The following is a 25492-nucleotide window of genomic DNA, read 5'->3' on the forward strand; positions in this document are numbered from 1 at the left end:
TGAAAGTAATAATTTAACCCACAGCTCTACAATGAGTAAGGAAATATCTGGGAAAGATCGATGCCATTAGGAAAACATGAAGCATCTGATAGGCTCAGTTATGTTGAGCTTCATAGTGTTAATAATGAACTTACCACCCACATTTCCCTTCACTGGAAAAGAGGAGCTGTTTTCCAGTAGTAGCAATGGGAACTGACTGGTATTGGGGGATGGGGTGTGGTGTGATAACAGAGTGGGAAGCTCTCTGCAGTGGGGAAGGAAACTTCATGAGTATTTGTTCAAATCAATTACTCCTTGAAACTGTGTCAAAGGACCATGTCATTTTTATAAACCACTGTGGTCATTTGAAAAGACGTGGACTGAAATCTTGACAGTCCCTAAAATATGCATACTTGCGGAGTTTGTTTGCTTGTTAAATTTCATTCAATTTTACAAATACCTCTTGAGGGCCTGCTGTGTCCAGGTACTGAGGCTGCGTCCGGAAACTAACCAGAATCAAAGATTCCTTGCCCTCCTGCAACGTTTTCTGGTTAGAGGAGAAAGATGATAAAAATACTAAGTAAATTATATAGTGTGCTAGTAAATTCTGTAGTATAGTATGTAGGATAAGTTGTAGAGAAAACTAAATGTGAAGTTTGGGGTTGTGGGGTCAAAGGAAAACTTCACCCCCAAGGTTTCATTAACAAAAGCCACCGACACATCGACATCAATATGAAGAAAAGACGTCACACATTCTACTATTAGACGGCTCGGAGAGGGCGAAACAGGGGAGTCAAGAGAGTGACGTCCCCGTGCCCGGCTTCCAGCGGCACCGGCTCACGAGGACAGGCAGAGCTGCGGCTCGTCCTGCGCCTCGGGCGCCGTCCGCACCGCAGCCTCACCTCTCTCCAAGGGGAGCAACTTTCCAAAAGGAACTAGCCGCCTGGAAGCATGTCCAAGAAATGCACTTTGGGGCCCAAACACTTTGCTCTCCCGTGGTGTAGGGGCCGAGGTTGCGAGGGGCAGGCCGGCCACGCGTAAGCAACCCAGAGGGCGGCAGAGCCGCCCTAGGAGAGCCCAGGGCCGGCCTGGGCTGCCCACGCATGCGCGCCACGACCCGGAAGGGCTTGTGCGCGCGCGGTGGCGACCCGGAAGCAGCCCCGGCGTTGGGGCGGGCTACGCGTGTGGCGAACGCGGGGAGCGGCTGCGGCTGGCCATGGCGGGGACAGCGCTCAAGAGGCTGATGGCCGAGTACAAGCGTGAGTGCGGGCGGAGGCGGGGCGGGGGCCACTGGCCGGCCGAGGAGCCGCGGCAGGGGGCGGGCCGCCTGCGCGTTTCCCGGGCGGTGGTCTGGAACCGCCTCAAGTTCCCCCGCCGCGGGTGGGGAAGCAGAGCGGAGCGAGCCCTGGAGTTCGGCGTCTGTCCCCGCACGACGAACGCTCGCTCTGAGCAGTCGGTGCGGACGTGTGGGATGCCGCCGTGTCCTCCCAAGGTGCCAGCCACCGCGTCGCCGGCGGTGACGGACCGGGCCCCGGGGTCCAAGCGCCTGCGCGAGCCCGCCGCCCCGGGCGCCCCGCCTCCGCAACTCCCTCGGCTCTCGGCACGTTCGGCCGCCGCTCTGGCTGGGATTACGTTGAGAGCTGAGTCTTGGAAGGAAGTTGAAAACAGGCTGAAAGAGTGAGCGTGACAAAGATAAGTGGACACACACGCAATAAGATATAATCTTATCTTGGATTATCTGGCTGGACCCAGGAGATTAAGGCAGGAGAGGAGGTAGGGAGATTCAGGGTGTGAGAAGGACTCCACCTGCTGAGGCTGGCTTTGGAGACAGAGGAAGGGGCCATGAGCTGACGGTGGGTGGCCTTCAGAAGCTGAGGACGACCGCAGTCTGACAGCTAGTCAGCCAGGATCCCAGAACCTCAGTCCCACAGCTTCGTGGAACTGAGTTCTGTTAACAGCCTGAATGAACTTGGGGCAGCAATCCTGCTAACACCTGGATTTTGGCCTTGTGAGACACTCTAAGCAGAGAATCAGCTGGTCCATGCTGTACCCTGGCTTGTGACACATGGAAACTGTGAGATCATCAATGGGTATTGTTTTAAGCAGTTAAAGTTTGTGGTAATTTGTTACAGCAGCGATAGAAAATGAATACAGTGTGTTATTGAGGGCATTTTTCCCCCTCTGTATCCTAGTAATGTGATAAAGTTCCATTTAGTGTTTCTTGTCTTTTTGTGTCTTAGCATCCAGTTTGTCCTAACGAATTTAAGGTAGCACACCCCACCCCAATGTAAAGGTAGACTTTATAGAAACAACCTCTATGCGCAGTGGGATTTAGATAGATTCGGATATATGTTCCAGCACATTTTATTGTATTTGGGAGTAGTCATAAAACTGCAGAAATTTAAAGGTGCTGGACCTTAGATATGATTCTGTTCAGGCCCCCTAATTTTATTATTTTGGGGGGCAGCTTTCCAGTATGGGGATTCGAACCCATGACCTCGATGTTAGAAGGCTGTACTCTAACCAACTGAGCTAACTGGCCAGCCCTACCCCCTCATTTTACAGATATTACAGGAAATTGGATAATAGAAGCAGAATGATTTGCCTAGGTTCATAAAAAAAAAGAGCCAGGAAAAGAACCAGAATGTTGTAAACTGCTGTCTTGTCTTCACATGTCATGCAGCCTTTCCTAGAAGTGTCAGAGATAGACTGATAGGAATAAGACAGGTATGAGTGTCCTAGGGCTGCCATCACAAAGTGCTGCCAATATAACACAACAGATATATATTCCCTCACAGTTCTGGAGACCAGAAGTCCAAAACCAAGTTGTTGGCAGCGCCACGCTCCCTCTGAAGGCTCTAGAGGAGACTCCTTCCTTGCCTCTTCCAGCTCCTGGTGGTTGCCAGTATCCTTGGCATTCCTTGGCTTGTAATATCATGACTCCAGTCTCTGCCTCAATCTTCACACAGCTGTCTTCCCTCTTTGTGTGTTGGTGTCCAAATTTCCCTCTTGTAAAGACACCGGTCATTCGTTTAGGGCCCGTCCTGATCAGTATGACCTCATTTTAACTCAATTACATCTGCAGATGAGGTCACATTCTCAGATTCTGGATGGACTTGAATTTTGGGGGGACACCCTTTAGCCCAGCACATGAGTTGAGGGTGGCGGGTGGTGGCACAGCATCTGATAGGAACCCAAAACTTATGTCTAAAACTGGGCTCCTGCTGTTCCCTACCATATTGTCCCACAGCCTTGCCTTCACAACCACGGCAACCTTACTCTTCCAGTTATTTGGACTAAAAACCTTGGAATGTTCTGGATGTCTCACTCTTTTATATCCATGTGTAAGCAGTTGTGCTCCCTTCAGATGGGACTTCATCCGAGCGCCACTAATCACTGGTCCCGTGCTGATCCAGGCCCCTCCTGCCTTTGGCCTGAGTTACCACCTAGAATCTTGCCTGGTCTTCTTGCTTCAGCTCTTGCTGCACAGCTGAGAGGGATTCTGTTGAGATGTAAGTCAGATCGCACCTCTCTGCTCTGCTCAGGACCATCTTAGGAAAAAACCACAGACCTTAACATGTCCTATAAGGCCCTGCACGTGTTGCCCTGGCCCTCCTGTCCTCACCCCCCTCCTCTCCCTCATTCCCTCCGCCTCAGCCCTCTGGGCACTCTCCTATCGCAGGGAGACAGACACCTTTCCTGAACCACCAGCCCCAGTCTGTCCTTCCCACTACTGTCATCTTTCCCTGTAATTTCCCCTTTTCAGTTTTTTAAACTTTTTTTTTTTAGCTTCTGGATGGTACAGGGATTGAACCCCAGGCCTTGGTGTAATAAGCACCATGCTCTAATCAACTGAGCTAACTGGCCAGCCCAGAACATTTTTTTATTGTGAAGTATATTGTATATGTCAAAGTATATAAAAGTGTATGTTCAGACTAGATAATAATAAAATGAACAACTGTGTCCATGAGATCAGCTTAAGAAACAGAGCATTAGCAGTAGTCTCTGTGCTCCTTCCCACCAGGAGTTATCACTGTTCTGATTTTTGTGTGAATCATCCTTTTCCTTTTCTTTCTAGTTATACCACTTTGTATATCTCTAAACAACGTATTATTTACTTTTGCCTGTCCTAGAACTTAACAGAAATGGAATTGTACTGAGCGTGTTCTGCACACTGCATCTTTTGCTCAGCATTGGTTCTGAGACTGATTTATGTTGAAGTATATGGCTGTAGTTTATTTCACTGCTGCATAGTGTTCCATTTTAGGAGTAAGCTAGAATTCATCCATTCCAGTATTGATAGTCATTTCTTTATTTCCAAATTTTGATTTTTATAAAAAGTACTGCTGTGAACATGTTTGTCTCTTGTGCACATGTGCAATGTATATATTTGGGGCACGTTGGTAATGCAAATTCTTTTCCACTACGGTGGTTCCAGTGTACGTTGCTGGCAGCAGTGGCTGGGAGGTCCCCTTGCCTGTCATGTTCACTAATGGTATTCAGTGTTCAGTGTTCCATTTTTACCAGTCTGATCGGTACAGCATGGTGTCTTGTTTTAATTTGTTTAAGTCTGTGATTGTGAATGAGGTTGAGCATCCTTTATAGGCCATTGTGTTTTTCCTTTGTGAAAAGTCTGTCTGTGTCTTTTACCAATTTTACATAGGGTATTTGTCTTTTTCTTATTGACTTGTAGGAGTTTTTATACAGTCCCTATTCCTTTGCAGTTCCTTAATCCTGTGTTGGTTATATGTGTTAGTTATTTTATCCCTGTCGTGCGTTGTCTTTTTAGCCTTTATGGTGTCTTTTTTCCCCCAGCCATCTTAAAAAAGAAAAGGCAGCTTTGTTGAGGTATTATTGACATATAGTAAACTGACATAGTTACAAGAGTACAAGTTGATGAGTTTTAGTATATGTCTGTACCCGAGAAACCAGCACCACAATCGAGGTGATGAACATATCATCCTCAGAAATTTTCTCCTGCCCCTTCATCATCCATCTCTCCCTCCCGTGCCCCCCAGTTCCCAGACAGTGTCTGATCGGCTTTCACTCACTATGGATTGTTTCGTCCCTTCTTTCGTCAGACTTCCCTCACGCAGCATGATTACATTGGGACTCATCCATGTGGTTGCTCTTATCATATCAGCAGTTTGTTCCTTTTTGTTACAGAGCGATGCTCTGTTGTCTGGATCGACCTCGGTTTGTTAATGCATTACCTGTTGATGGATAGTTGGAGTGTTTCTAGTTCTTGGCTATTGCAAATAAACCTGCTGTGAACATTTGTGTACATGTCTTTCTGTGGATACATACCTTTATTTCTCTTACATAAATACCTGGGTCACATGTGAAGTACATGTTTAATTTTTTTTTTTTTTTTTTTTTTGGCAGCTGGCCTGTTTGGGGATCTGAACCCTTGACCTTGGTCTTATCACACCGAACTCTAACCAGCTGAGCTAACCAGCCAGCTCTAAGTGTATATCCAAACTTTAAAGACACTGCCAAACTATCTTCTCAAGTGGCCGTACCATTTTACATTCCCACCAGCAGTGTATTGAGTTCCAGTTGCTCCACCTTTTTGCTGATGCTTGGTATGGTCGGTTTTTAAAATGTGAGCCATCCTGCTGAGTGTATTTCCCTCATGGCCAGTGATGTTGAGCATTATTTCATGTGCTTATTTGCCATCCGTGTCTTTTTTGATGAAGTGTCTTGAGTCTTTGCTCATTTTTAATTGTTTGATGGTTTTCTTATTGAGTCGTAAGAGTTTTTTATGTCATGTAGATATGAGAGTACTTCAGAAAGTTCCTGAAAAGATTCACGTTATCTTTTATTTCTATTTTTCCATGACCATTTTTGAAGTACCCTCACACAAGTCTTTTGATGGCTCTTTATCTTGTTAATTATTTTCTCTTCATCTGCAGCTTGCCTTTTTTCAAAAAATTGTGGTAAACACATAGTTCTGCTCTGTTAGCACTGTTCGAGTGTATATTCTAATGCAGTATTGTTAACTGTGTGCTCATTACTGTGTGGCTCAAACTCTGTACCCATTGAACAAATCCTGTAGCTTGCCTTTTAATTTTCATAATAGTGCTTTTTAAAGAACAGGGTTTTTGGGGGTTTTTTGTTTGTTTTGTTTTGTTTTCGGTATTTCGATGAAGTTTAATTTATTAACTTTTAAAATATTTCTTTTGTGTTATGTTTAAGAGATCATTACCAAACATAAGATCACTAAGATTTTCTCCTATGATTTCTTTTAGATGTTTCATAGTTTTATCTCTTAGATTTAGACCTGTGATACATATCAAATAAAGTTTTGTATATGGTATGAGGTAAAGGTCAAAGTTTATTTGCAAATTATTTGTGAATGGCTGTCCAGGTGTTTGAACACTGTTAGTTTGCTGGAGCTGCCATTACCACAGACTGGCTTAGGCCTAAACAACAGAAAGGTATTTCTTCACAGTCCTGGAGGCTGGAAGTCCAAGATCAGGGTGCTGGCAGGGCTGGTTTCTTCTGAGGCCTCTCTTTGTGCCTATGTCTAACCTCTTCTCCTGATTAGGACACCAGTGAGATTGGATTAGGGCCCAACCCAGTGCCTCATTTAATATTAATTGCCTCTTCAAAGACCCTGTTACACACTCTTCTTCACCCCCCCTTTTTTCATTTAATAAGCCTGGAGTTCATTCTGTGTTAGAACATAGAGGCATTCACAGCTGCAGGACTCCATAGGTAGATGTGTCATAATTTGACTAGTCCCCTACTGACAGAGATGTGGATCCTTCCCAGATTTTTGTTATTACAAGTCATCTTGTAATACGTCTTGACTTGTAATACTTCTTTTCTTATTTTTACAGTGTATCTGTGAGATAGATCCCTAGAAATGAGATTGCTGGGTCAAAGGTTAAATTTATATTTCATTTTCTGTGGTGGCTATTTTTTAAGCCACTATTTTTTTTTTTTTTTTAATAATTTTTTAACAAATTGACATTCTCAAGGAATCAGTGGCAAGGAATGGTCTTTGAATGTTTCTCTGCTATTAAAATTTGTTTCTCTTTTTGAACATGTTTTTTTATCAGTAACGTGAAACTGTACATGGTTTTGCGTGTGTGTATTGGAAACAAAGCGAAACAAAAAAAGTGTGGTCAGAAGCTTGCTTCTGCTCTGGAGAGAGCTCGTTTACTGCTGCTCCTCAGCTGCCAGCAGATGCCGCTGGTGGGAAGGCTGGTGGCAAGGCTGGTGGCGCGGGTGCTTCTCTGCAGCGCGGGGCCTGGATGGCTAGCAGAGGGGTTTTTAGACCACCTCTCCCTCTCCCTAAGGGAGCACAACCCACAGGGAAGTTCCAAGGGGGAACTCCAAAGGGAGGGTAAAGCCACGCTTTTTGGTAGAAGCTCCTCCTTTCGGTCCAGGAAAAGGTTGCTAGAATTCTATGTCTTACTCTGAGGCTTGCTAGTTTGTTTCCCACTAACATTGTGTTTCCTCTTCCCCACCCCTTCCTTTTTAGCAGTCTACAATCCATCTACCTTAATCTGTCATTTATCTCTTCTTTTGTAATTAGATCATTTTACTTTAGACACAAAAACTGGACTAGATTCCAGGTGGTTGGGTGTATAAAGTCTGGCAAATTGGGTTCAGTGGTTATTTCTCCCAATCTTCACTCCCCGTGAAGAGATACGAAGGGACTCTCAAGGTGTGCCTGTGAAATCCAAAGTCTTAGCCTCCCTGGTTCTTGACCTCATTTGTATTTGATTCTTCCCTCCTTGAAACACTTAATGCACTTGACTTCTGGTGCCAGCACTCTTGTCTGGCCCCGGTCACTGGCCTCTCCTTGATGTCTTGTGCTGTCCCTGCCTCCTCTTCCCACTCCCCAATGTCAGCACACACTTGGTAACAGCACGTGGCTCTCTTCTGGATCAGGCGTTTCTCAACAGGTGTTACTGGCATTTTGAGTGAAATAATTTTTCCTTGTGTAGGCCTTGTTTATGGCAGGATGTTGAACATTCCTGGCCCCTTCTTACTAAATGGCAGTGGCATTCCCCAATCACTGTGAAAGCCCAAAAGTGGCACCCTGTATTTCCAAATGTTGTCTGGGAAATACTGCCTTAGAGGGTCCCTTCCAGGCCCCAGGGGTTATGTATGTTGTATATGCAAATAACTCCCAAATGTATATGTCCAACGTCAATCTTTCCCTTGAGTATCAGACTCACTTCTCCAGTCACCTGCCCATCATCTCTGCGTGTCTGTTTACTAGACAGCTCAACCTTAATATGTTTAAATTAGAACTCCTACTTTCTTCTCCAGCCTGTTTCTTCTCCCTTTCCATCCCAGTATTAGCACCATGATTTACCTAGTTGTTTGGGCCAAAAACCCAAGACTGTTCTTGTTTCTCTTCACAGAGCACATCCACTTCACCAGCAAGCCCTGCCATCTCTACCTGCAGAGTAGATCCCAAATTTCACCATCTTCCCACTTCTACAGTTGTCACTGTGGCCCCAGCTCTGTCTTCCCTTCCTGGACTGTTGGAGCACAACTTCTAAAACTGTTTACTAGCGTGAAGTGTGACCAAGAGAGGAATAGTGCCGTGTAAGGCTTGTTCAGCTCAGTGAGTGGTCACAGAGAGCATCCCAGATGAAGAGAGAGAAAGTCTTTAAGACTTGCTTCCATGTGTTTTCCTTTATAATTGGTGTCTTTTTTAGATTTTTATTTTCTAACTTGCTAATGTATAGAAATATAATTCATTTATATATATTGACATTATATTCAGCAACTTTGTCAAACTTCTTTTTCTAATAATTTATCTTTAGATTCTCTTGGACTTTATATATGTATAAACATAGTCCCTGTGAATAATGAGTTTTATTTCTTCTTTTCCAGTTCTTATGCCTTGTATTTATTTGTCAGGGATTTATTAACTTTCTGTCTTTTCAAAGAACCACCTTTGGTTTTGTTGGTCTTTTGCATGTTTGCTTACTATATTATTAATTTCCTCGGCACTCTCCCAAACAGGGAGTGCATTTCTGTATTACCCCATGTGGCCACCCTTCCGGCCATGACTTTGGGCATCTCCTTCTGTTTTTAACCTTTTCCAGTATGTCCTCAGGTCTGGTTTTATTTTGGAGCCTCCTGTATCAACAGATAAACCATGAGGCTAAGAGTTGAAATGGCATTTCATGCAGCTTCTCAGAGCTGGGCCTCAAGTTTTCAACAACTACTAGCCTCAAATTGCTGCTGGCTTTTCTTACTATTTTTATTTTCAGTGCTGACGTCTGATAGTCTGTAGAATGTCAGTTCTGTGGGGGCTCACAGATTTTGTAGAGTAGTCTTAAAGATCAATGGCTGACCCGTCACATATTTGAGACATTTGATAATGTCAAGCTTTTGCAACCTCAGCTCTGGTCATATCTCTGGTTTGTCACATCCAGAAAGGTTTGTGCTAAGTCTTAAAATGACAGGAAACACCATTCAGTTGGAAAATAATGTACTATGTTAGGTTATGAGCTTTAATCAAAGTAACCAGCGGGAGTATTTTGGAAAGACAGTTTACCTCTTTTGTTTGTTTTTTTCATTTGTAAAAAAGAGTGTATAGTTTTTTGTTGGTATAAAGAACTGTTCACATAATCTGTCAGAACTGTAACTGGATTAGACATTCACCTTGGGCAAATAGAATTTCATCTGTTAATATGTATATTCTATAATTTATAGCCTTGTATGCTTTGTAGAGGTGTTTTGTTAAGATGATGATATGACATTTGTTCTGTTTGGTAATGGTTTTATTTTTTAATTTTATAGAATTAACACTGAACCCTCCAGAAGGAATTGTGGCAGGTAAGGTACTAAAGGTAACTTCTTTATAATTTACTTTTAATTGCCACAGTTGCCTCCGAAGTTAAAACTTTGTGGAATTTTTTTCTTTACCTACAGGCCCCATGAATGAAGAGAATTTTTTTGAATGGGAAGCATTGATTATGTAAGTTAATCATATGTGTTATTGGTTCTACGGCTTTACTGGAAATTAGACTTAAGATCCACTTTTAGCAGTCGGACTATGCTCAGGAGTGTCAGCTGGAGGAAGAGGCTGAGTGCATCTTGAAACTTCCAGCTCTTCTCTAGTTTGCTCATCTGAAAGCAGAAAACCACTTGAACACGGATCCAGAAGGAGTGACAGTGTTTCCTTATTTAGTACAAATAAAAGGTTCTGTTGTAAATATTACGTATTCGTAGAGTATTACGATGACCATCTTTGAATATTGTGTGGTCATGGTGGATTATCCTCAAATCACATGGGTGTCTTTGGCTTCCAAAAGTCCCTAAAATCCTGAGGTTTTGACAGTAAGAAAAGGGTCCTCAAAGATGGGGATGACTATACTGGCCCTGCCTTTGGGCAAGGACTTCTTTTCTTCTTCTCCTTCCCTCCCTTTGTCTCCTACACTGCTGCTGCTTTGTTTGCCGTGTCTGGACTTGGAGACCTTCTGTGGTTTCTGACCCCGAGACTCGGCTTAGTTCTTAGTTCTTGTTCTTAGAATTGAGTCAGTGTGGTTCCTGACCTGATCCTAGATTTCATGATATTGAGCTTACAGTGATATTGCTTAGAAAAAGAAACAAATGGACCCCCATTTCTAGAGTGTTCTGTGTCCCTGACTCAGGCCCTTTTGCTTTTCTTCTTTCTACTACCTTAGATTTTTAGCCATTCCTAAACTTCATATATTTTCAACAAAATGACATTAGGTAAAATTTAGGAAGTTGAATTTTATAATCAGTCTGTTAGTTTTCTCATTATCAAAATGAGATACTTCAATTATCTAGAAAGTTTGTGGGTTGGGTTTTGTGGGATTGACAAGCGCTATAGTGGGCAGGGACTGGAAGAAGTGTGAAGGCCACTGGAGCAGGTGTGAACTGTGGCTTGACATAATTTTAAACTTCATCAAACTTTTAGAATTTGCCTATTGCTTGTATTACATTAGTTCTTAACGATCTTTGTCTTAGCCTGAGAAACCAGTTGCTGCTAAATGTTGTCTGTGGAGGTTAGATAATACATGAACATTGGTATGAAAATGAGTTTTTTTCGATAAACAAAATGTTTTTAAAAAATCATCAATAAACTATCCAGAGAGGGTACAGCAGGCCTAACATTTCTTGATAATTTGTAATACTCTAATTGCGTGGGCCTGTGGTGCATGTTTTTTCTGTGTCTACAAGTTTCTGGAATTTGTGTTTGTGTCTGAGGTAGTATTGTGTCATTCACACCCAGGCAATCATGAGATGGACGGCGAGTCCCCTGGTCAGCGCTGTGCTGCAGTCAGTTGACTGTTGTGCACTGTGTCAGGCTCAGCTCTTCCTTTTTAAAGAAGCGGGAGATCGTATACACGAACTGATTTGTAATCTGCTTGTTTCATCTACTAAGTCATTTGTTAACACGGACACACCCGCACTCACATACACACCACCTGGACAGAAAGCCTGTCGTGGGGTGCATGATTGCTGGGAGGCCTGTCTGGGTGCAGAGGTCGGGTCCTCTGACGGTTCTGCAGTATTTGGAAGATGCTGGCTCATGCACATCTATAGTAGATTTATTTAGAAGCTCATTAAAGGAACAGTTGAGCCTCCCAGTGTGGTTTTTAAAAAGTGTTCATTGTTAAAAATCTGTTAGGGTAACTATTACTAATTTTAGATAAACAGTATAAAATTAAACCAATATTTTGAAAACCTGTCTTAAAAAGTAATTAGGACTATTTTTAGGGAAGAGCACTTTTGTGTTTGAGTAAGGCTTTCACATTAGTGTGGAATTCCCCTGTTTCAAGATCTGGTGAGTTTGTGGGTTTTGGTCCTGTTCCAGACCCTTCACAAACAAGAGGCTGTTTACAAAAGTACTTAAAATGTCTATTAGGGAATTAACTGTCCTCCCCTTGGTTTGTCTCATCCTGCTGTTTTGGTAGACAGCTGGGTAAGTTTTTACTATCCAGTGATAGGTTTTCTTTGCTCTCTTTTATTCTCCGATGGCTTCCAGGGCCACCTCTACACCCTGGTGTTTCTACAGTGCTTGCCTGTGTGAGTCTGATGCTGGTGGCCTTTGCCATCGTGCCTGCCTGCAGGCCTCCATCTTTTCCTCCAACTTTGTGAAGAAAACGGCTTTTCCAATATTCAGGCAACAGATACTGAGTGCCTTTTATATTACAGCCCTAGTCTGAGGACACATGTGTCCTAGGTGAATCCAAGTCTTTACCTTGAAAGAACAGGGTTGAGAGACTAGAATGGGGAGCATAAATTAATGAATGAGAGAAGGACTAATCATAAGATTGCCATAGGCAGTTCCACATCTCTAATTAAAAGTGGAAAATAACTCTAGTGACTCTGTTGAGCTTATGGTGGAGCTTGAGCATGTGGTCCAGTAGAAGATGGCTGTAACTGCAGGTCACAGCACAGGAAGGGGCATGGACCACTGTAGCGTGTGTTCCTAGCCTGGCATTATGGTCTTGGCCCAGTCACTTTTCCTCTCTGACCTTCATTTATTTGCATCAAAACAAAGTGGTTCAGCATCCTTTGGACGAATGGTTCAGATCTCTCCCAGCTCTGAGGCCCATGGTGCATGTGACCCCTCTGCTAAGGCACAGCGTTGGGGTACAGCTGCAGGAGGGTGGGTGCCCTCTGCACTTGGAGTACTTTGTAGGACATAGAAGCCCTGAGGTACGGGACACCTTTTCATCCTTGGTAACCAGACAAGACATGAGTCCCTTAGAATCTTGCTGCCCTGTCCTGTCTTCCTCTAGCATTCTAGAAGCAGCTAGCATTGGTGACCTCCCTGTCTGGTCTGTGGCCTAACTGCTGTCACCCCTCCAAACCAGTGAGCTCTTGAGGCTGTGGTAAATGTGGTTAAATGGTTGGGGACCCTTGGTTGACTCCACCCTCCGTGTTACTTCCAGTGTGTTTGGGCCCAGGTGGTGCAGTGATTTTCCCAAGACTCTCTAGCTGTTGACAGCAGCAAGCTCACACACTCCCAGGCTGTTCTTCTCCTGCCAGGATGCTCTTCCCATGCTGGGTGTAAGTGTCATGGTCACAGTATCCATCCTTTATTCAAGGTTTCTTATTTACTGAAGACAGTGTCCTACTAAAATAAACTTGAAATTAAAATAGATGTTTACAATTTGTATTATGTATTCTCTGACCCAGCAGTCCTCACCTTAGCAATTTCTTCAATGGAAATGTTATAAAGATCTATAGATGAGGAAGTTTCTTGCAGCATTCATTGTGGTAATAAAAATAAGTGGAAATATCACTGTCCAGCCTAATTTATGGAATATCCATACAGCAGAATGCCATGTAGCAATAAAAAAACTCAGGCGGGATTTACCTACTGCATGGAAAGATGTGTACAGTGTGTGAAGTGGAAAAGCATATGACAGAATAATAGATCTAGACCAGTGATTTCAACTGGGAATGATTGTGTCCTCCAAGGGACATTTGGCAGTGTCTGGATCATGCTTTTGGTGTCTCATATAATGCAAGATTACAAAGGTTTTCTCCTGTTTTTGTTTAGAAGTTTCATAGTTTATAGATCTTACATTTAGGTCTTCGATCCATTTCGAGTTTTTGATCCATTTTCATAGTTTTTGTGTATGGCATTAGGTAGAAGTCTACCTTCATTCTTTTGCATGTGGTTTATCCGGTCATCCCAGCATTATTTGTTGAAAGTCAATCCTTTACCCATTGAATAATCTTGGCACCTTTGTCAAAAGTCAATGGATAGTAAATGCAGGGTTTACTCTTGAACTTCTAAATTCTGTTCCATTGATCTATGACTATCCTTATGCTGGTCCTACACTGCATTGATTACTGGAGCTTTATAGTAAGTTTTAAAATTGGGAAATTTAAGTCCTTCAACTTTGCTCTTCTTTTTTAATATTGTTTAGGCTATTCTGGATCCTTTGCATTTCACCTTGTCAATCTCTGCAGAAATGCCTGCTGGGATTTTGATAGGGATCACATTGAATCTTTAGATCAATTTGAGGAATATTGCCATTTAACAGTAATGATCACTCCAATCCATGAATGTGGAATGTCTCCCCATTTATTTAGGTTTTTAAAAATTCTGAGCAACGAGGGCTGGCTGGTTAGCTCAGTTGGTTAGAGCACAGCCTTGTCAAGTTCAAGGGTCAGATCCCCGAACTGGCCAGCTGCAAAAAAAAAAATCTCACCAATGCTTTGATACATTTTTTATCTTAAAAAATCCAACTTTGTGGATGAGGGTATGTGAGTTCATACACATGTTGAGAAAAACCTGGAAGAATAATCAAACTGTTCACTGTGGTTATCTCAAGGAGGTAATTTAGAAAGGGGGAGTGAGGGAGGTATTTGCTTTGCTTTGTGTTTTATGTACTTCTGTATTTGAATATTTTCCAACAGGCATATATTTTTCTAGTGAAATTAGGTCAAAGTTTATGTTGTAAAAGTGATTGTCTGTTTATTTACCATAAAGTTCTTGTAATTGATTAACTTATTTAGTGTACTTTAAATATAGTTCAGATATATTTGATTTAAAGTTTTTCAGAAATGTCTATACTGCAAAAGAGTAATTAGGGTATGGCTATAGACTCCTTTTGAACAGATTTATTTAATCATGAAAATAATCATATAGAACAAAACGTGTATTTGCTACTACCACGACTTCCAGGAATATCAGGGTCTCTCCTTTTCCTCCCTTAGTATTGGTTCTTTAGATGCGAATAACTCGGGCTGCTCAGAACATAACAAAAGGAAAACAGAACACAAGGGGTGTCTGGGTCCATCCCAGAGAGGCTGCCCAGAGGCAGGGTCGTGCCTTGGGGGTGAGGGTGGGGGTAAAATTACGCAGTCTTGGTTTGAGACTATCAGGTGCCTGAGGAAGATGCAGGAGGGCACTTTCCCTAAATCACAGCCTCTTACAGCCTGTGTCCTTTTGCTGGCACAAGGGTGTTCCATGAGCGGGAACCTCACCTGATTAGGTTCTCTTTAACTCCCAGTTGCCTGGCACAGCGATCTACACATAGCAAGCCACCCTTTAGCCTCTGCTGGATTTGCAGGCAGGGGCCCAGGCAGTGCCACGACTTGGCAGGGCACAGCAGAGCCAGTGTGCTTGGGCTTCTGAAGTGCCTAGTTTGGGGGGCTGTGCGTGCAGCCCATCTTGGTCGCGCTGCCTGTGAGTTAGTAAGGTGGCATCCTTGAGCAGCTCTGCTGAGCTGTAGCGCAGAGGTCAGAGGAAGAAGGTGGTTCCCGCGCTCTGACACCAGGCACCCCAGAGCAGAGGAAGTTCCCAAGGCAGGCTGGCTTTGCTTTTTATGCTCCAGGTGGTTCTGACTTAGAGGAGTACTCGTCCTCCAGTAATCCAGTTCAGGTTTTAAGTTCTAATGGAGGGATTTGCAGTCTTCATTATTCTCATACCTTGTCATCTGTATGTTTGAGTAGTTTTGTCCATGTGCTGTGACAAACTGATAAAGAGAAGGGTAGCAGCAAGGGCATCTGGGGACGAGCAGGCAGGTGGTGCCGTCCCATCCGGACACGCCCTGGGCACCCCATAGCCACGCTGGCCTTCCTCCTGCTTTCGTTGGCTAGAAAGTGGGATGTGAAGAACAGTTTTCCTTGAGTTTAATGTTGAAAGACTACACCAGCATGTCACTGGCTTTGTGAGGGACCATGGGTGCTGGCAGGCGTGGTGACTACGCTCCAGTTTGGACATGGGTGCTGCTTTCTCAGTGTTTGCTCTCTTGCACCAAATTCACCTAGAAGACAAGAAATCAAAGTGACCACTGGAAATGTCATTTCTCATGTAGAGAGCAGTGTGGCTGTGGTGCTTTACCTGCATGCCTGTCTCAAAAGTCCTTACCTTGTAGTTCTGAGATACTTTAGGCCATTGCTTTAATCAATGAGGTGTAAAGTAATTTGCAGACTTTGCAAAATTCATATTTGCTTTGGGTAAGATTGTTTTGTTTCCTTTCTTCTGGTTCTTTTTTTGTTTGAAGATTTTGAGATGAGCCCATCTTTGGTGAAGGAGGTGAGGTTGTTCGGGAGCATGGCAGTGAAACTCATCCAAGAACAACATCCACGACAGACATTCCAGTCCAGGAATGTCCTCGACAGCGTGTCCGTAGAGTCCGCGGGCATGCTGCCGCACATCATCGTGCCTGCGTTCCTGTGTGTGCACCAGGGCATTCTGGAACAGAGAGAGACCTGGTTTCAGACCAGCAGTGAGTGGAGCATTTGCACATAGCTTTGATATTTAAGATGTGGGCGCATTTTAGGAAATGTTTGGTCATGCTTCTGAGGCAACCAACGACCCAGTGAATTTTTTTTTTTTTTAATTGTAAAGAAAGCCCTATTATGAGAAAACAAAGAACTGTTATCAAAGTTTTGAGCAAATGCCATTTGGCTCATTCCAAAAACACTACCCAGACATTTTTTCTTATTCTAGACTCAGAAGTGCCAGAAATACAGAGGCACTGGCAAGCATTCCTGACATATTAACAGTGTTACTTTTAAAGATAGTATCTTTATTTGCCCTACTTCCTGATTGAGCAGTTTGAATAGTGTTCTATTCTTAACTCCTGTACTAGGTTGGTTTGGGACCCTGACTTGGTCATTTCATCCTTGGATTTTCTGTTCTGCCTCACAGTGAAATGGAAACAGCAGGCCCTGGCACCCTTGCACCAGCAGGCTGCGTGGAATGCCCGTGGGGTGGCACCTCGCATTGCTATGAGCTCTCACACTGTACGTGAGGCCTGGGGTGACCGCCTATCTCTCGACCACAGTCTGTGCTGGCCGATGAGAAGAGGGAAAGGCTTCGAGGGATTGCGGGAAGCACAAAGCAGTCCAGGCTTGCAGGTCTCCAGCTGCCAGGGGCTTGTGTTCATATGCTGCCCTTGCCAGAGTGGCCATGCCACCGCCCTTGTGCTGCACTGCTGCTGTGCCAGGAGTGAGGCTGCGGCGGTCCCTGTCCTGGTGTCATGCTGCAACACTGGGAGCTGTTGTACAGCAGTGTTCACCCCTCCAAACAAGGTAGCTGTTCACAGTCACATCCTGTAAAGTAGCAGGACAGGTTTCAGAATCAAGATTTGTCTCTTAAGTTGAAAAGAATTTGGCCCCAGCAGACACTTAACTGTGTTGTTCTCATTTTGACCATTTCACCACACACCAGCCCTTGGGGCCAGAAGCAGGCCTGGCACTGCTGCCATAGCACTGTTGCCACCAAATGAAAACTAAAGCTCTTTGTCAGTCTCTGACTTTTTTTGTCTTTTTCCTTTAATGGTGGAGATAAATATTGCTTCTACTATTTACAAACCTATATTTTTATGAATTTCACTGAACCCAAAATAACTTTATTATCAAGATTTTAAAACGAATTTGTTCTTTTAAGAACTCTATTTTTTTTAAAATGAAGACTGTTTTGGAATAAGTGCATTTCTCTCCTATGCCTTGTGTTGGATTCATTTGAAGGCCGCAGGTCTAGTGTTCATCCACCCCTGTGCTGCTGGGGGCTCGGCCTCTGCGGAGGTGTCCTTTCTGTTGTGGAAGTCACTGTGTAGAGAGGCAGAGTTGCTTATTCTCTCAGTTCACATATGTAGAATGGGATTTGCCTTCTTTGTGGCTGTGATGGGTCACACTCACAGTAATTTCTGCTGTTCAGTGTGTGTAGTTGTCATTTAGCAGTTCTGCTTCCTTGTTAGATTCATGTAATAAAGATTGTGCTGTCTCATTAGTGACATTTGTAGGGAGGAGGAGCTGGTCTCCCTGGTGAGGATGTGGGCTGGGCAGCCGTCCCTCCTCCTCTCCTCCTGCCTTCAGTCTTTGTGTGTTGGTCAAGATGGCGTTCACTTACACCTATGGGGTCTTATCGTTTGAACAGGACTTCTGAAGTAGTTTAGTCCATTTCTGCCATTTACCTGTGAGCAAGGTATGAGTGTAGGGACATAGAGTTGCTGTAGCGTTCGCACCCGTGGGGGCTGGGGCACAGGGTGGCCAGCTGCCAGGTGCAGTCTGGGGTCACTGGGGCGTGTATTCACGCCTGGCCTTTTGCTCTAAGTGCAAATCAGTGATGATGTGTGTGCTCTCTATCTGCTTCTTGAAGGTTACAGAATTCACTTGTTAGGCACGTTAAAAAATTTTTAAAAGCCTTTGAAATACCACTCTTAACCCCTCATTTATTTACGTACAATAGAGTCTTGCTATAACATGTGCCATAATTCATACCTTTATCCGAGAATGTAATTGTACCACATGCAGGGAAAAACAGAGTCCCCAGGATCCTACAGTGTTGGCGTTAGTTCTTTTCTCCGATTCCATTATTATAAAGAGGTTCTGCTGCCCGACTCTTACTTTTATTAATGTGGAAACTGTGCCTGTAATTTAGTCCTTGTGCTTGTACCTAAGATTTAAACCAGATTGGAATGAGATAATGAGACATTACTTTCTGTTCAGAAAAAAGTACCAGTTCGTTATTATTTAGATAATCTCTTCATGGGCATTTGTAAAGCAGTGAAAATTTCCCTAACTCATTTCTGAATTGTGGTAGACATTGAAAAATGTACTTTGAAGTTCTGTGTTCATGTTTTATATCTTCTAGGGGCCCAGAGGACACCTGTTTTGAGTTTGGTGTTTTTCCTGCCATCCTGAGTTTCCCACTTGATTACCCGTTAAGTCCTCCAAAGATGAGATTTACCTGTGAGATGTTTCATCCCAACAGTAAGTGCTTTTGGAAGTTTTTGTGGTAGCAGGAGAGTTACAGAGATTATAAATGCAAAATATGGCATATCAGTGATGTTGTAGACCTTTAAAAAATATTTCTTATGTTTTGAACTTCAACAAATTAATCATGGTGGTATTAGCACCATGATTTCAGTTTTGAAGGTCAGTTTAATGTAGATAAAAGAGAATATCAACCTAAAACTGTGAATGCCACTTGACCCAGGTGTCCTGCTTGAGTGGGGTTGTCAGAAAGAAGTTTTAAGCACAGGTGTGTGCTCAGAGTGGCTTATACTAGTCTTCATCACAGTGTTATTTTTAATGGTGAAAAAATTGGAGTCAATCTAAGCTTTCAACAATAGAGAATTAGTTAAGTAAATTATATATGTTAGAATGCAATATAGATATTTAAAATGATCTAAAATAATAGTGACATTGAATAATATTTGTGCTATATTGACTGGGAAAACCAGGTACTAATACAAATCAGTAGGAGGTTATAATTTCATCCTTTGAAAAAACCTGCACATGTAAATATATGAAGGTATTTCAGAAAGTTCGTGGAAATATAGAATTAAAAGATAATACAAATCTTTCCATTAACTTTTTGAAGTGCCCTTGTGTGCATAACTGGAAAGGTAAGGACAAAAATGTTCTCTTTTCCCTGATTGGGATTATTTTTTTCCTTTTTGTAAACCTTTTCTTTGTCTAAAATAAAAATGTATTACTATTAAAAGAGGAAAAAAATAAGGTCATTTAAATAAATTGTACTGTACCTTATTTGAAAACGTTCAGTAGCAGGGATTGGGATTCCTGAATAGCTGTAGTTTTCATTTCCTCCTTTTACAAATAAGGATTAAACATGAAAGAATTAACAGGGAAATGTGTTGTATTTTCAATGATTGTATTTAGAATAATGTGCCTTCTTATAAATGACTATTATTGCTATTAATAGTCATGATCTTAATAGCTATGGAGAAGAAAAGCAAGTAAGATATTCTATTTTATAAAAATGAAATAACTTATTTGAAACCAATTCCTTATTCTATTCTTTTCTATATGTTGAATAGCTAAAGGCTAATTTAACACATAAGAGAATTTATCAAATTTTCTGAGCCCCTGACTTCTCTCTTGGTCTAAAACTGAACCCATTTGGCACAGCATACAACAGAGCCCCCCAAATTGCTCCCTGCTGCAGATGTTTTCAGGACTGCTCCACCTGTCAGGAAACGCTCTATGCGGTAGGGCTTGCGGTCCACACCCTCGTTCACAGCTGCTTGTTTACTGCTGGTGGTGGTACATGAAGGCCACATGCTTCCTCCTCAGCCTTGCCTCAGTCCTGTGTACACAGCAGGCCCTCTGAAGCATTCGTCCCTCTGAGGAGGCTGGCTCTGTAGCCATGGTTGTGAGGGCGGGTGGGGGCGTGTCTAGGGCCTGTCCTGCTGTGGTCTACCTTAGTGTGCCTTGGGGATTTTTCATTATAAAGAGTTAAAAAATATATTACTGTTGATGGATAAGAGGCACTTGAAGAGGTTAACAATTTCAAGTTGTTTAACCATAAAATGCAACTATGAAGTGGATTGTAGATAATTAAGATAATAAGATTGTATTGATGATAAATACACGCTCTTCAGAACAGTGCCTGAGACATGGTATTAGAGACAGATACAGCCAATAAACAGATTGAATTATGTGAATATGTACTAAAAATAAATAGTTTGGTAATTATTTTTAATGTTCTGATATTGTGTGCGTGGCTGGTCAGTATGGGCATCTGAACCCTGGACCTTGCTGTTACAACACTTAGCTCTAGCCAACTGAGCTAACTGGCTAGCCCCTGATACTTACTTTTAATGTTCGGATAATTAATGCAAATAGTAGCAGAGAGCACTCTCGGCACCAGGTCCCATGTGTGGACTGTGGGTGGACATCCTGCAGTCCATGGCAGGGGTGCCCTGAGTCTGTTGCAGTACAGGTCCTGGGTTGCCACAGAGCAGTGACCACTGCAATAGCGGATGAGGGAAGAAACACAGGGCCGGGTGTAAAAGAGAAGGCTGTTGGGAAGAAAGTGGTAACTGCTGACATTCCTAAATTTTCATGAAATTCTGAACTCGTGAATTGAATTAAATTTATTTTAAATTGTCACTTATTATAACTTTAATGGCTTTATAATTTCACAGTTGAGTCTATCAAAAAGTTTTACTGGATAACTGATTATATGTTGAACCATTTGAGAATTTCCCAAGTATATGTAAAAGAAAAATAACAGACATTTTTAACTTTCTTACTTTTGGGGGGTGGGGGGGCTGGCTGGTGTGGGGATCCGAACCCTGGACCTTGGTGTTATCGGCACCATGCTGTAAACAAGTGAGCTGACTAGCCAACCCTCTTTTAACTTTCTTGATAGGACTGATTACATTCTGTGAATTGAAAATCCATTTCTCTTCATCAGGTATCTTGTTAATTATGGTATTTGATGGGAGAGAGATTTGGTTTAGACACATTGATCTCTAGGTAGTACTAGTAATAATTTCACTGTCAGGATAAATTACCAAGAGAAATATCGCTGCCTTTTTCTGGATATTTAAATAATTCCTGTTATTTTTATCTTAGCCATGTGAACATATATTTTACACAGTCCAGTTCAGGGATTTAATGGTGGAATTAGGAATTTTTAAGAAACTAGCTCTCAAAAGTATTGTTAGTAATCCTTATTACATTAGATATTTTGGTGAAATATTTGCCAGATAATCTATCATTTACTCTTTTTGGACATAATGCTTAAAATTTTCCATATAAAGGTGGAACTGTGCTGTGACTGATTGGAATGGGGCAGCAGCCTGGAGTCCTGTCAGTGCGTGAGCAGGGCCCTGCGAGGCCCAGACAAGCCCGTGGGATCCGTGCGGATGGGAAATGTGACGCTCAGCCCCAGCTTGTGCTCCAGCTGTACAAACAGCTCACTTTCTGTGTCTGCAGTCCTTGTTATGTTTATCTGTGAGCCTGCCCCAGTGTGGTATTGCCTTGGGCATCATCCCTGGGCTCACCTGGCTGCCTCTCACCCTTGCAGTCTACCCTGATGGGAGGGTCTGCATCTCCATCCTTCATGCGCCGGGCGACGACCCCATGGGCTACGAGAGCAGTGCTGAGCGGTGGAGCCCCGTGCAGAGCGTGGAGAAGATCCTGCTGTCGGTGGTGAGCATGCTGGCAGGTAAGCTCTGCCAGGCTGTCTGTGGCGCTCACCTGCGGGCGCTCAGAGTTCATTCGTGTGTGCGGTGCTCATCTGGGAGCATTTGCACACGTGTGTTCAAGCATGAGCGCACTGTTCATAATTGTGAATTTTAGTGAAAGCCTAGTGCTGTCTACCCTGTTGTGAATATCATAATGAACCGTTCTCTAATCCTTGGGCATTTTGTTCATCCAGTAGTCATTTATTAGGGACCTACTATATGTCACACACTAAAGATACCCCAACTTGAAGGTCCCACATTTGAGGGGAACTTTCTGAGTCCACCCACAGGTACGGTTTGATAAATCCTGAGATCAAAGTACGTATGGGGTTCTTGGGCCACTTCTTGAGACAGGGCTATCTGGGACGAGTTTAAGACATGTAGGAGTTAGCAAGGTAGGAGGGAGAGAACGGCTTTTGCAGCAAGGGAGGTAGCCCAGGCTGAGGCCCAGAGGCAGGAGGCAGCTGGTTCAGTGGGGGTGCTGCCAGCTCGTTATGGCCAGAGCCAAGTCTGGGTGGAGATGGAGGGGAGCCCTGTGGAAGCGTGCTCGGCTAGGAGCCCTGGCAGACCCTGGGACTTCGAGTATTACATCATTCGTGTGATGGTATGATTGTAGGAGAAACAAAGACTTGTGGGGCAGCGTCTCAGCAGCCTGGCGAGAGAAGAGAAGGGCTGAAGTGGCCCCAGGGCCAAGGGGTGGGTTTGGGAGGCCTTGAAAGTACAGGCCCTCAGGACTGGCTAATTGGCGTGTAGTGACTCTTGTTCCTGGTGTGAGTGCTGGGGGGGCTGTCTCTGGGGTCAGGAACACAGAGGGAGCAGGATTTGGGGAAGAGAAGAGTTTGGGATGTGGAACGAGGGGCCTCTGGCCACCCAAGGGGGCCATCTGGGGGCCGCAGGCTGTTGGAGCTGCTCATCTGAGGGACCAGATGTGGAAGTGAAGCTGTGGGGCCATTTCTGGGTACAGCAGTGGGTGACGGTGCAGGACAGGGTGATGGCGTGGAGGGGCGTAGAGGAGAGGCATCACAGAGGAGCACACAGGCATGAGCAGGTGCTGCAGAAGCAGAGGGAGCAGCATCAGAGGAAAGAGTCATGCCAGCAGGCAGCCCGGAAGGTAGGTGCCCACGCAAGGCCAGTGGAGTGAAGACCAGGCAGGACGTGTGTGGGGGAAGGGCATGTGTGCCCTGAGAGGACAAGCACCGAGCCTTCTTGACTGACTGGCCGAGTGAGGATTGTGCTCACCCGCTGTGTGCTCTGGGCCAGTCCTTTGGACATTCTGACCACCACCACCTCCCCTCTGCGCACTGCCGCTCACTCATGCTGTGGCTTCAGTGGCAATAACTCGAGCCAGAGTCTGGTAGCCCTGTGCGTCTCCCTTCCTGCAGGCCCTGCTGCCCAGCTGATGGATTGGGTGGCCTGGGGTCAAGCGTCCACTGGGCAGGCATCCACGGCAGGGCTGCACAGCTGCCTAGGGCTGTACTTCTGGTAGGAGCTGAGGCAGGCTCTCTGTGAGACTGAGAAGGAACTGCTACAGGGCATCTCCAGGTCCAGCAGATCCCATGGGGGGCCACATGGTCATGTTGTTGAGGTGGTCAGTGTTTCCAGAGCAAGCCAGAAGATGACATTGCTGGCATCTTCAGACACTCAGACTCAGGAGTTGTGGGAGTGGATCACAAATCCCGAGGCAGGTGCTGACCCATCAGTGTTTTAATGAAGTGAAAGATTGTGCCGAGCTGCTTACTTTTAAGACTCCCTTTTATACGAAGAGTGCTTCGTTTTTCTTTCAGAGCCCAATGACGAAAGTGGCGCTAACGTGGATGCCTCCAAAATGTGGCGGGATGACCGGGAGCAGTTTTATAAGATCGCCAAGCAGATTGTACAGAAGTCTCTGGGGCTCTAAGGCCTTGCCATGCACATGCGCACAGATGTGTGCCGACACGCACGCGTGCTAACACACACCACTGATCAGGCCCAGCCTTCTCTGGAGCACTTAGTGACAGCTGTCTCTGTGCTGGTAACAAAAAGACAGACTCACAGAGCCACAGCGTCTGTTTTTTTCTCACCTTTCGCACCCCAAACAGGCTTCTCTTCTGAAACTATGTTTATGTAGAACAGCGACAGCTTAATGCAGTTTTGAAGTGTTCCTCACAAGGCAGAGCAGGTAGGTTGTCGAAGCTGTCACCACTACCTCTCCCAGCTCACGTGCCGCAGACGCAGCAGCCACAGCTTCCTGTGGATTCCCTTCCTTCCTGGAGTGCTGAGGGGCTGCATGTGCCAGACTCCCTAGGGTAATGGAATTCCAGCAGTGCTCCTGAAGAGTCGGGCCTCCGCGAGGCACTCATAACTTCCTCTTTTATTTCATATTTTACAAGCAGGTGTTTTTCTTATAATCTAGTAACATCTTTTTCATTTGTTGTGTGTTACAAGCCATCGCACTTAGAAATACTTTCAGGAAATACTTCTTTAAAATGTGTGTTAAAGAGAAATGAGATACATGGAAAATAAGTTTATTGCTGGTTATAAAGACTGATAGTTTTTTCCTGATAATATTTATCAAAGATTTACATTTTTTTCTTAGTTACTAGTGCATTGCTAGAGCTGGTACAGGTGAGATGTGTAAAGTTTCAGTGAGTTTCTTCTGAATCTACAGGAATTTTTCAGTCCAAAAACTGGGAAGCTCCAGGGTTGCATACATTGTGGTTGCACCAGGAATTTAACTATTGGCACAAAATCATTCTTTGCAACTCGAGGTTGGAAGGGAATCTACCATTAGTTAGCTCAGAGCACAGAGGTGTGCCTTATTCTTGAACTTGACCGGCACTCATGGAAGTGGGCATGTGGGGCCCGTGAGCCCCAGGGTGGAGACAGAGCGCTGTTTTTGACTTGTGATTTTGATGCGGTCTGGATGTTCTCTAACACAGTCAGCTGAGCAGCACAGTGCCAGGAGGTTACCTTATAAGCAATAACAGATCTGTTGCATGCCGAATCAAATACTTGACCTGTTTCAGACAGGTTAAATTTAAATACAAATTTCTATTTTTTGGAATAAGGGATGGTCTATGAGACATGCAATAGATTTTACTTTACAAGATCCTTTTTTCCTTCTCTTTCATGATGTATCCAGTGGACAGTAGTCTGTTTTCCTGAAGCTTCACATGGAGTTCCATGGTGTTAACAGCTGCTGGTTGGAGGGGCTCCATATCGGGCTTCTGTGGGAAACAGACACTTTCCTTCTCAGAAGGGAATTATTTACAATTGAAATTCAGTTAAAGAGGGGAAGGGAGAGGACAGGCATTGTACCTAAGAAGTGTTTGCAGGCTTGTTAAAGGAGATGCAGCCTTCTCCACTGAGTGAGAAAAAGTGGTTTGTGTGGCTGGGCTGGGGCGTGGCGGCCACATCAGCAGGTAGGCCACAGGGACTAAGTTTACCTGTCTCGTGTGAGATGTGGAGGAGGAGAAGCAGTCTCTTTACAAAACAAAGTATTTTTATTCATTTGTATTTATTAAAAAAAAAAAAAAAAAAAAATCCCAGGTGTCCCTATTCTGTGGTGGAATTTAATTACTGTGTTAAAAATAAAGTTATATATTTTCCCCCTA

General features: G+C 44.0%; 1 protein-coding gene across 1 annotated transcript; it reads left to right on the forward strand.

Annotated features, from left to right (window-relative positions):
* The first annotated feature begins 1134 nt into the window (after positions 1-1134).
* Positions 1135-25492, forward strand: UBE2G2 (ubiquitin conjugating enzyme E2 G2). Its single transcript, XM_063099280.1, has 6 exons — positions 1135-1238; positions 9757-9792; positions 9889-9934; positions 18554-18672; positions 21740-21880; positions 23684-25492. The coding sequence occupies exons 1-6, from the start codon at positions 1196-1198 to the stop codon at positions 23794-23796; spliced, it is 498 nt and encodes a 165-aa protein (XP_062955350.1). The 5' UTR covers positions 1135-1195; the 3' UTR covers positions 23797-25492.

The sequence above is a fragment of the Cynocephalus volans genome, chromosome 1 (assembly GCF_027409185.1).
Source record: "Cynocephalus volans isolate mCynVol1 chromosome 1, mCynVol1.pri, whole genome shotgun sequence".
Lineage (NCBI taxonomy): Eukaryota > Metazoa > Chordata > Mammalia > Dermoptera > Cynocephalidae > Cynocephalus > Cynocephalus volans.